General features: G+C 44.3%; 1 protein-coding gene across 7 annotated transcripts in view; it reads right to left on the reverse strand.

Annotated features, from left to right (window-relative positions):
• LOC116101956 (zinc finger protein 14) overlaps nt 1-12,069 on the reverse strand; it is a 61,774-nt gene that overhangs the window by 18,977 nt on the left and 30,728 nt on the right. For 4 of the 7 annotated variants that reach the window (XM_031386035.1, XM_031386033.1, XM_031386038.1 and 1 more), the window contains one exon: nt 7,872-9,355. In XM_031386035.1, the coding sequence (XP_031241895.1) occupies nt 7,992-9,355 (1,364 nt within the window). In that variant the 3' untranslated portion in view covers nt 7,872-7,991. Of the gene's footprint in view, nt 1-2,476; nt 2,543-7,871; nt 9,356-12,069 lie in introns of those variants that run through there. The other 3 variants (XM_031386043.1, XM_031386039.1, XM_031386036.1) reach the window with 3 other exon arrangements.

A 12,069-nucleotide genomic window follows, 5' to 3' on the forward strand; every position in this document is an offset into this window, starting at 1 on the left:
AAAAAAAAAAAAAAAAAAGATTTATTTATTTATTTATTTATTTATTTAATGTATATGAGCACACTGTCACTGACACACCAGAAGAGGGCACTGGATCACAATTACAGATGGTTGTGAGCTACCATGTGGCTACTGGGAATTGAACTCAGGACCTCTGGAAGAGCCTGAGCCATCTCTCCAGCCCAAGGTTTGTCTTCCTTAGTCGTCCTCCTTGTCTTCTTCAATTTTAAACACTTTCTGAGAACCAGGGATTATACTGGAAGACTGACTTTGAGGCTTGTGATTCAATCATGGCGCATTCTCACGCAGAAGAGCCTAAGCGCAAGGCAACGTATCTCCTTCCTGAGTTTTGCCAGTCTCCAAAGCCTGTGTAAGCACACCCCAGTAAGACAAAGTCCCAACAGGCATAGTCGTCCAAACGTGCAGATAACAAAACCAAAAGCGCAGGGCGGCACAAGGCTGACCGGCAACCCGCGACCCACGGCCCACGGCTCAGCTTGGCTGCACGGCTGTGCTGACTCCATGACTGTTCCTATTAGATACGGCTGTGCCAGTCAGCTAAAGCTGGCTAGCTTCTCTTTAAGGTTTACTTGCAGACCATCTAAACACAATGGGAAAAACGCAGCTCTCAAGAGAAACTTAACACTTTTCTATCCCTGTGTAACTACTGGAAAGGAAGAATTCATAAAGAGTCCAAGCGCATTCATCACTGAGGCAGAAGGCCAAAGCACCAGGTTAAGAGGTCACTTTAGGTGTTAAAGCCTGAGATTAACTGGCAAAAGCCAGATGCGTTGAGGATGGGAAGGGCCCAGGGGCAACTAGAAATAGAACGATGGGTTAGATACAGGTGAAGAGGCCCTTCTGTAAGCTCCCCATCCCCCACTTCAAAGTGCTGGTGACAAGCCCACACTTGCTCTAAGCTAGACTAGCTGTCTACCAGAGAGGTACTCTTCCAGCCCCGGGGCAAAAGGCTTCGAAGAGCTTGGTAATTTAGGGTTTACAACTGGCTGCTGTTGCTGAGATGGGATTAAAAGAGACAGAGAGTAATTGAAGATTATATGCTATTCTGCTGGGCACAGTGGCACACACTGCAGCCTGGAGGCTGAAGCAGGAGGATCACCCACAAACTTGAGGTCACATGGGTTACAATGAATTCCTGGTCAGTATGAGTACAAATTGTTTAAAACAAAAAACCAAAACATGCTATTCTGGTAAGAAGCGTGGTTTAGCAAGAGCATCTTCCACAGTAATTAAACTGGGTAAGAAAGCTGCAGCCTGGAATGCGGAGACAGATCAGCAGGGAAGGGCAATGCAATGGCTGCTCTTGCAGAGGACCTGGGTTACACTCTCAGCACCTACATGGCTGCTGTAACTCCAGTTCCAGAGAATCCGATGCCCTCCTCAGGGCTTCCCAGGCACACTCACACACAGTGGTTGGTGCACAGAGAGAAAAGCAGACAAAAATACTCATATACGTAAAAAATGAAAATTTTAAAAATGATTTTTTTTTTAATTAAAAACCTGTGAGGCTGAAAATAGCCCAGCCATTAGGAGCAGTGGCTGCTCTTGCAGAGGATGCATGTTTGATTTCCAGCATTCACATGGTGCTTCACAGCTTTCTATAACTCCAGTTCCTGGGAATTAGACGCCTTTACAAATACACACATAAAAAAGATAAAATAAAAAGAGATTTGTAACCGCACAAAGGGGGACATGGGCCTGCGTTTAACAAGAGACACAATCCATGAGTGATGGTTTCTATTAATCTGCAAGAATCTGTCTCTTCTACCCTGACCTAGTTAACACCAAACCCATTGGTTCTTTCCAGGCTAAGTTCATTTTCACTTTCACAGTAATGAGTAGTAGTTAATGTCCCCATGCCTGGAAAAATAAGGATTATACTTCATAGGACAACGAGAAAGAAGAAGTAACTTGGATAATTTTTTTTTTCACAGTAATATTGGGTCTCTATGTACGCAACAACAATCGTTTCCTGCATTTATTCCCTCGCCTTCCCTAAAATGAACAAGTTTGGGAAAAAGAACAAATCGGGAAGGGGCGGGCTTGGGGGCCTGGGGACTCACCCCCCCGCCCCCGCGACCGGTCACTCCAGCACTTCATACACAAAACCTACTGGAAATGGAGAGCCGCGGAGGGAGGGGACACTGGCGGCCACCGCGGGGGCAGGTGTGAGAGGCGACGGCTACCGGGGCTGCCTGGCGGGGAGGGAGCGCAGACAAAGCAGCCCTGCCGTGGCAGCTGTGCTGTCTTTTTGTACAGAGGGCCCACACTCTGGAGTTCACACACAGAGCTCAGAGCCATGATGGACCTCTGGGCCCTGCAGCGGGAAGACGGAGAGCACGACGGAGCACGCGGTGTCCACTCAGCGTCACCGACTCCAAGTTTCTCAAGCCAACTGAAAGCCAAACCTACGCCGCCCCCGCGCCCATTTCCTCAATGCAAGCGACCAACTCACCTCTCGGAGCCGACCGGCGCTAAGCAGCCGGAAGGATGCTGCGCGGAGGCCTGTGGGAAATGTAGTCCCATCTGAGAGACTGGTCCTCAGCAGTAGAGTGCGCAAGCGCGGTCAGGGCTGTCAGGGACTGGGTGTCATCTTGGACCAGCTGGAAGGGCTGGGAGGCTCCGCTGCCCTCTCTCCCCAAACCCCCGCCCCAAGCCTAGCCCACTGGGCTTGGGGTTGTGTTGTTGCTCTAACAGGACTGAGAACAGCCATCATCACATTATCGCATGCTTTATATGTGAGATAAGCACATGGTAGGTTCTCCATATACTCACCCCAGCGAGGATGTAGGCATGATCAGGGCACCAGTAAAAAACATTCTCTAAAGGTGCAGCACATCTACCCAGGGAAATCCTTTCCTTCTCAGGCTCCTTGGAGTCTGAGCTTCCTCTGCCTTTCCCTCCTCCCCACTGTCCCTTCTAGCCATTGAGTGTATTGTTCTTTCCGTTGGTATTGTCCTTAGGTTTTGTTTTGTAAACTGGGGATGAAGCCAAAGCCTCCAAGACTGGAAAGATAATTATGCTTTCTTCTACCACAGTGGTTCTCAACTGTAGGCCAAGACACATCCCCCCTTGGGGGTCAAATGACCTTTCCACAGGGGCCACCTAAGACGATCAGATATTTACATTAGGATTCCTAACAGAGGCAAAATTACAGTTATGAAGTAGCACCGAAAATAATTTTAAGGTTTGAGGATCACCACAACATGAGGAACTGCGGGCGGTGGTGGCACACGCCTTTGATCCCAGCACTTGGGAGGCAGGGGCAGGCGGATTTCTGAGTTCGAGGCCAGCCTGGTCTACAGAGTGAGTTCCAGGACAGCCAGGGCTACACAGAGAAACCCTGTCTCGAAAAAAACCAAAAACCAAACCAAAACAAAACAACATGAGGAACTGTATCAATAGGTTGCAGCATTAGAAAGGTTGGTTGAGAACCACTGCTCTGACATCTTTGTGTTTGTGAGAGGCCTATCTCATCTTCAGGAGACTGAGGCATGCAGACTGCAAATTCAAGATGAATAAAAAAATAGAAATAAAGGGACATGACATGACTGCTCCCAAGTGATTGAGATATAAAGGAGCACACAGGCAGAGGCATCCGAAAGTGACCAGAGTGGACACGACAGACAGACTGAACTGGGCCATGTGAGGAGAGGGGGAGGGGAGTAGGACAAGCTAGAAGCCAAGAGGTTAAAAAAAAAAAAAAAAAAAAGACTGTGCTGTGCCCAAAATGACAGGGTTATATAGGAATCAGAGAAGCTGGGACAAGGGAAGCCTAGTCCTGGGCTGGGGAGTTTGGGGTAGTGGGGGCAAGGTATGTCAGCCAGGATGCCTCTGTAATAGGTGCAGGGGATGCTGGAAGAAACTGGTGGACAGCATCCACTTTGAAATGTTAACAGGCACCTAAGTTTGTCTCATGTTTGAGACCTAACACAAGATTTGTCTGGGCTACGGAGTGGGTTCAAGGCCAGTGTATTAGTCAGAGTTATCTGATGGAACAGAACTGATAGAATGAATGTATTATGATTAATTCATTAATTATTATTAATTTAATTAATTTCTTAAGTAGTAGAACACTTGTCTAATGAGTGTGAAGCCTGAGTTCAATCTTGTACCCCCACCAAGTTCTTCTTTGCATCTTTCTGTTATGTCTACATCATTAAGCTACCTGGAATTGTTTTTTATGTAGTGCAAAGAACAGACCTGTGAGCGACCTCTCCCACTTATTGAAAAGACCCTTAACTTTTGATCTATATAGACATGTGAGTTATGTTGCCCAATGCTACTTACTGACAAGACCATGCCTTTAATCCAGGACTCTGGAGAAAGAGGCTAGTGGACCTCAGTGAGTTCAAGTTCCAGAGCACCCTGTTATACATTGTTGGGGTTCGAGTCGCGGCAGATGCATCTGCAGACACCAGGCACAAACAGTTCCACGTGGAAGAGGTTTAATTAAGAGGAGATGGGGATAGCAGCATAGGAAGAGGGGGGAGAGAAGAAAAGAGAAAAGAGAGAAAGATGGAGGAGAGTACACACACATATATATGTCGTGACGTAGCAGTCCAGGTAAAGGTGAGAGTTGAACCCAATGGATTCTGGGAATATGGTGGACGTTGCCTTGGCGACAGGTCTGTGGACCCGCCCATATCTGCAGCAGGTTCTGGGTGCTAACATACATAGTGAGTTGCAGGGCAATCAAGTTACACTGAGAGACCTGCCTCAAAACAGGGAGGAAAAGTGCTGGAGAGTTTGCTCAGCAGTTAAGAGCACCTGATACTCTTGCAGAGGACCCAGGTATGATTCCCAGCACACACATAGATGCTCATAACTATCTGCAACTCCAGTTCCAGGGATCTGTTGCCAAGCTCACACCAGGCATGCATGTGGTGCACAAACATAAGTAGTCATGTATATGTATGTAAACATTCATACAGAGAAATGAAAAGATGACCACCACTTCCCAACCACACTGCAGAGGAATCTTTGTCTTACAACATGGGCCACAGCTCTGTAGGTCTTTCTCTTTATGTTGAGATAATGTTGTATGATTGTATGCTGTCCAATGGTTCTCCTCCTCATTTCTGCACCAACACCACACTGTTTTAGTGACTGCAATACAGGGCACATTAACACATTCAAGGAGAAAAACACATCAAAGTGCCAGGTGACACCCGACAACACTGAATCAGCATTTCTAATAAAAGGATTCCTTAGGAACTGTGTGAAATGGATCCAGAGGAAATCCATTTACTCAATCATAAAGAGCATACAAAGTCATTTCCTTGAAATCAGGAGCATGACTGGATGCCTCCTAGCACCATGGATACCAAACCTTGTTTCTATTATAATAAATTTTTAAAAATCAGTATAAGCCGGGCAGTGGTGACACACACCTTTAATCCCAGCACTTGGGAGGCAGAGGCAGGTAGATTTCTGAGTTCGAGGCCAGCCTGGTCTACAGAGTGAGTTCCAGGACAGCCAGGGCTACACAGAGAAACCCTTGTCTCGGGAAAAAAAAGAGAGAAACATGGGCAAAACATGAATTAGCAGGTTATATTGTTTGGTCATAGAGTAGATATGTAAAGACATTCAACTCACTATTAATCAGGAAAATATTAGAATACATATTTGGTCCAGCATAGTTATACATGCCTAAAATCTCAGTATTTGGGAAGTAGAGGTAGGAATAACAGGTGCTCATGGCTAGCCTGAATTATAGAAGACCCCATCTCAAAATACCACAACCACCACACGCATTCCAGGAATGAGGAGAGGAGCACTTTTACTGGTTGAAGATACTGAAAAAGAATAGAAACTGATATAAATAATATTGCTTTTTGTTAAACACTTTAGAAAAACTCATACAGAGCAAGAAACATACTGATATTTAATGAGGCATTTTTTCAGACAGTGATTATATATAGCATTGATCAGTATAAGCAGTTTAGGGTTGTGGAGATGGCTCAGTGGTTAAGTACTTGCCACACAGGCTTGAGAAGTGGAATTCAGATCCCTAGAACCTACATAGAGGCTGGGTGGGCATGGTGATTTCAAGTTTGAGAGGCAGATTTAGACACCTAGAGCAAGCTGGCTCACTAGAACAGCCACAGTAGTGAGCCTTGTGTTTGACGGAGGCACCTTGCCTCATTGAATGAGGTGGAAGAGCCATTGGGGATGATTCCCCAGTATCAACCCCAGGCTTTTCCACATGCATAGAAATCCTCTCACACAAACAAAACATGCATACACATATAGGCATACCACATACACACAATGGAAAATGAAAATATACAGGCCTAAATAGATGTACTTATAGAAAGGGCAAGTAAATTTTCTGATTGAAAAATCAACAATGTCCTAGTATGCTTTGTAGCAGATCAATTCATTTGAGAAAAGGAAAAGAAGGCAGAGGAAAAAGCTCTTAAATGGCTATGGTTGTCACAATAAAAGGACAAAGGAGTAAGCACAAGGGGATTCCCATTAGCTAACATAGGATAATTTGGTTCGTGAAAAAATGCTACAATACAGTGATTTAAAAATAGGAATTATTGGGCTGGAGAGATGGCTCAGTGGTTAAGAGCACTGACTGCTCTTCCAGAGGTCCTGAGTTCAAATCCCAGCAACCACATGGTGGCTCACAACCATCTGTAATGGGATCCAATGCCCTCTTTTGGTGTGTTTGAAGACAGCTACAGTGTACCTACATACATGAAATAAATATTTAAAAAAGAAAAAAATAGGAATTATTATAGATGATTAGTTTTTTTTTAATGTTGTCTTTACTGAATGTTGACTGGGACTGCAGAATATAGACTGTTTTATTATTAGCGAATTGCAAAGAATTTCACACTCTGCATATTCTAATGAGTGGACAGGGGGATATTCACTGAAAGGTCCTGGGTTCACTCTTCAGTACTGTACCACCACAGCCCAATACAAACACACACACACACACACACATATACACACACTCTCTCTCTCTCTCTGGAAGTGATGAGGCAAACCTAGAACTCCAGCATTCTAGAGACTGAGGTAGGAGGACTTGGAGTTCAAGGTCTGAGCTAAACAGTTAAGTTTCGGGTTACATACTAAGACTGCATAAAACAACAAAAGCAAACACTTGAAACAAGATTCAGAGAGCTAAAGTTCAAGGAGAGATAAATGTTGGAAGGCATTTCTACACTCATCACACCTGGAATCATTCATATGAATTCTTAAGAGTAATAGTAAGTCACTATCATAAATTTAGTGTCTTCCAATAATGAGCACATATTAATTTTATGATTATATGGCCAGATGATTCCTCTGTTCTGTATGGTGTCAACTGAGTCACTCAGTGGCATTCAGTTGATGGCTGTTCTGGAAGATCCAAAATTATTCCAATCCAGTGACTAGTCTCATATGAGCATACATGGAAGTGGGTTTTGGCAAAGGTCTCTGCCTGCCTGTGCTGTCTCAGGGCCTCTCTACATAGTCTCTTTAGCCAGATTTTCAAATATGACAGTTCAAGACTTGAGAGGATATTCTGAGATGAGGCAACGCTAACAGCGCCCTGACAGAGGTAATGACATGCTTCTACTACGCTCTCCTGGGCAACTTGGCATCTGGCCATATTCCAAGAAAAGGATGCGGGCTGCATGGAGTTTAGAAGAACTTGCAGCCAAATTCTTACCAGTTTTAGATCACCCTTTCAAAGCTGAGGAAAACTACAGCGCAGAGCATCTGAGTGTTTTAATATGCCTAAAGTCAGGAACAGAGGCATCATTTTCCCACATATGTTCATATGCCAGACTGTAGAATAAGCATACAGAAGCATTAGGGTAGAGAACAGACTGGGACACAGTGAACACATTACATTAACATATTCCTTTAATGATATAAAACCTTTTATGCCAGATCAGTTACATGTATGGACAAACGAGATTAGCTGTAACATTCACAGAATGTTCTAGGAGACTCCTAAGACTTTGTCACACTTGGACACTATGAACCTTCAGATGATGGGTGAGGTGAGAGTGTTGTCTAAAGGCCTTCTTACACTCCTTACACTCATAGGGTTTCTCACCAGAATGGATTCTCAGATGTTGGATAAGAGAAGAATTAAGCCGAAAGGCCTTCCTACATTCTTTGCACTCGAAGGGCTTTTCACCAGTATGAATGCTCTGGTGTAGCGTGAGTTTCTGACGCAATCTGAAAGACTTCCCACATTCCTTACAAGTGTAGGGCTTCTCCCCAGCATGAATACTCTGATGTTGTGTGAGCTGAGAGAGGAGTCTGAAGGCTTTCCCACATTCTTTGCAGGCATAGGGTTTAACCCCAATATGGATACTCTGATGTGAAATAAGCTGTGAGTAGCGACTGAACGCCTTCCAGCACTCCTTGCATTCGTAAGGCTTTTCTCCAGTATGGATTCTGTGATGGAGAATAAGATGGTAACCCCGACTAAAGGTCTTCCCACACTCACTACACTCATAGGGCTTCTCCCCAGTATGAATTCTCTGATGGAGCGTCAGCTGCTGTCGAACTCTAAACGCCTTCCCACACTCCTTGCACTCATAGGGCTTCTCACCAGTGTGAAGTTTGTGATGTACTCTAAGGCCGGAGCCACACAAAAAGTCTTTCCCACACTCCTTACACTCATAGAGTCTGTCAGCGACATTAAGCTTCTGATGGCGAGTGAGGTGTGCATACTGCCTGAAGGCCTTCCCACACTCTTGACACACATAGGGCTTCTCCCCAGTATGGATCCTCTGATGGAGAGTAAGTTGTCCCCGTACCCTGAAGGCTTTCCCACACTCATTACATGCGTAGGGCTTCTCTCTGGTGTGAAGCTTCTGATGTGCTCTGAGGTCTGGGCCATATATGAAAGCTTGCCCACACTCCTTACATTCATACAGTTTTTCACCAGAATGCAGCCTCTGATGCCTGGTAAGGTGTGCAGTCTGCCTGAAGGCCATCCCACACTCCTTACATGCATAGGGCTTCTCGCCTGTGTGAATTCTCTGGTGAAAAGTGAGCTGCTGGCGGACTTTAAAGGCCTTCCCACATTCATTGCACTCATAGGGTTTCTCCACAAAATGGATCCTCTGACATGAAGTCAGTGCGCACTTTTCATAAGAGGACACTCTTTCAGATGTGCGCTTCACTTGATTGAGATATCCCTCCTGAGAGCCCTCTTGTCTTTCCTGTTTTCTTGATTCCCATTCATTTTTTAAAAGGAGGCTCTTTAGGCCACTGCTCCCAATTCTTTCCATTATCTTCCACTGGGGTAAATTCACTTCATAAATGCCATTTTCTGAGAACAACTGGCTGGTCTCATCCTTTGTTTCTGAATCTGAAAGAAAGCAATAAAGAAAATACATGCCATTTTGTTTTGTTTTTTTCTAAAGAAGTAAACTTCCTACACTAAAAATAGAAGACAATGAAGGTAATGGCCAACCAAACTCAAAAGAGTCTCATATAATTTAGGGAGCAGAAGAGAATATGAGGCAAATGAGAACTCATATAAGAGAGAGCAGTAATTGAGCAAGTGGTTTCAGGCACTGGTTCAGGGACTGAGGTGTGGTTATCAAAAGTACTGCAGAGCTCCCCCACCCCAAAGATTTACTCATTTACTTATTTATTTTATGTGAGTACACTGTAGCTGTCTTCAGACGCACCAGAAGAGGGCATCGGATCCCATTACAGATGTCCATGAGCCACCATGTGGTTGCTGGGAATTGAACTCAGGACCTCTGGAAGAGCAGCCAGTGCTCTTAACCCCAAGCCACCTCTACAGCCCCACTGCAGAGCTTATTACAAACACTGCTTAAAGCTGGATGTGGTGGCACATCCATCTAATCCCAACACTTGGGAGGCAGGAGGAGGCAGATCTATACGAGTTTGAGGCCAGACTGGACTACACAGGGAGTTCTAGGACAGCCAGAGCTACACAGTGAGACCTTGTCTCAAAAATTAAAAAAATAAAAAATAAATAAACAACAACAAAAACCCAAATATTGTTTAAATACTACTCTAAGCACCTGGATAAGACTGTAATTTTTGTTTCCATTTTTCGTGTTTTGTTTATATGTGTGATGTGTACTTGTATGTATTACATATTTTGCATGTGTGTGGGTACACACTGCTGGGGGCCATGTAGAGGCCTAAGGTTGATGTCAAGAATCACCTTCAATCTATCATTCATCTTACTTCTCAAGACTGGGTCTTTCAAACAAATCCAGAGCTTACCAATATGGCCAGTCTTGCCTGCCAGTTTGCTCTAGACAATCCTGTCTCTGTTTTCAAGGCTAGAATTGCTGGTGGATCATCACACCTGCCTGTCATTTACACACCTTCAGGGGAACCAAATACATTTGTGAGGCAAGAACTTTAATCACTGAGCCATCTCCCCAAACCTGATTCTAATTTCAGGGCTGGAGAGATGGTTCAGTGGTTAGGAGCACTTGCTACTCTTGCAGAGCAAATTTATTTACTTATTTTATATGCATGTGTTTTGCCTACATGTATGTATGGGCACTATGAACACGCAGAGGTCAGAGGAGGGTGTTGGATGCCCTGGCAAAGGATTTACAGGTGTTTATGATCCATCATGTGGGTTTTGGAAACTGAACCTGGGTGCTCTCCAACAGCAACAGTCCTCTTAACCATGGACCCATGTCTCTTAGTTCCTCCAGCTTATTTGTCTGAACCTGGACTTATCAGTTCACCTAAACTGGCTGGCTAGCAAGCCGCAGGGACCCAGCACTGAGACAGCAAACACACTGACTTTTAAATAGACGCTGAGACACTTCTTCTAACCTTCACATACAGGAAGCGCTTCACCGCTGAGCCTTCTCTCCCATTCCATATCTCCATTATTAATAACCTTACACTTTCACAGTTACCACTAGTTTTTCTTTTCTCTGGTAACTTTATAAAAAGTGCTCAAGGTAGAACACAAGTCTTACACAGCTTAACACTGAGCTATTCAAGCCTCAGCTTCCCTTACTCCAAAGGCTCCTTAAAGTCAGATGCAATTTTAATTTACTCCATACTAAACAATAAGCTCATAGCATATCAGAGTTTAACTTATTTATTTATTTATCATCATTCTATACTTGTTCGGAATACACTGCTCTGCCTCTAATCTCTCATGGTTTACTATCAGTGGTTTAATATTCTCCTCATGAACCTAATTGTGCAGTTATATGAACACATGGGACAGGGAGCTCACTCATGCCTCCTCTCCTTCTGCTCATTCTTTCCTCTTTCCTGTGGTGCTCAAGGCTTCTTATGCTGTTGCGGCTGGATTCTCTCCGGTGTCCATTTCCTGCCACAAAGCTACTTTCCTTAGTCTCATGTCACAGCACAGCACCTAGGAATGGCTCTATCTATTACTCATCCATTTCACAGACATTCAGCTGTCTCTTCCTCCCCTTGCTCTCTCTGCTCTTCTCCATTCCCTTCACTCTAGCCCCACTCACTCTGGCCCAAAGATTTATTTATTTATTATATGTAAGTACACTGTAGCTGTCTTCAGACACACCAGAAGAGGGCATCAGATCTCATTACAGGTGGTTGTGAGCCACCATGTGGTTGCTGGGATTTGAACTTAGGACCTTCAGAAGAGTAGTCGGTGAGCCATCTTGCCAGGCCTCTTTTCTGAATTTTCTGAGACTAACTAGGTGATGGCAACAAAAGCTCTTGCACATATCTGAATGAGAACGGCTAGCTGACAAGGCTGCAGTACCTGCAGGCCAGAGGACAGCAAGCCAAGAGGGAGGAATCAGAGAAAAATCCTGTGATCAATGACCCATGTCAAAGAGGATGAGGCTTTCAGTCATTATAGTTGTGGGTCTGTGTACAAAGTTGAAATCATATGGGTATTTTCTACTAAAGCTAAAAACAATGAAAACAGGAAGTTCATTTAAAAATTAAGATATATAAATTAGATAACTTTAGGTCAATAGGAAAAAAGATTAAAATAGTATCCTTGGGGGTTTTTTGTTTTGTTTTTTTGAGACAGGGTTTCTCTGTGTAGCCCTGGCTGTCCTGGAACTCACTCTG

Source organism: Mastomys coucha, unplaced genomic scaffold (genome assembly GCF_008632895.1).
Source record: "Mastomys coucha isolate ucsf_1 unplaced genomic scaffold, UCSF_Mcou_1 pScaffold21, whole genome shotgun sequence".
Taxonomy (NCBI): Eukaryota; Metazoa; Chordata; class Mammalia; order Rodentia; family Muridae; genus Mastomys; species Mastomys coucha.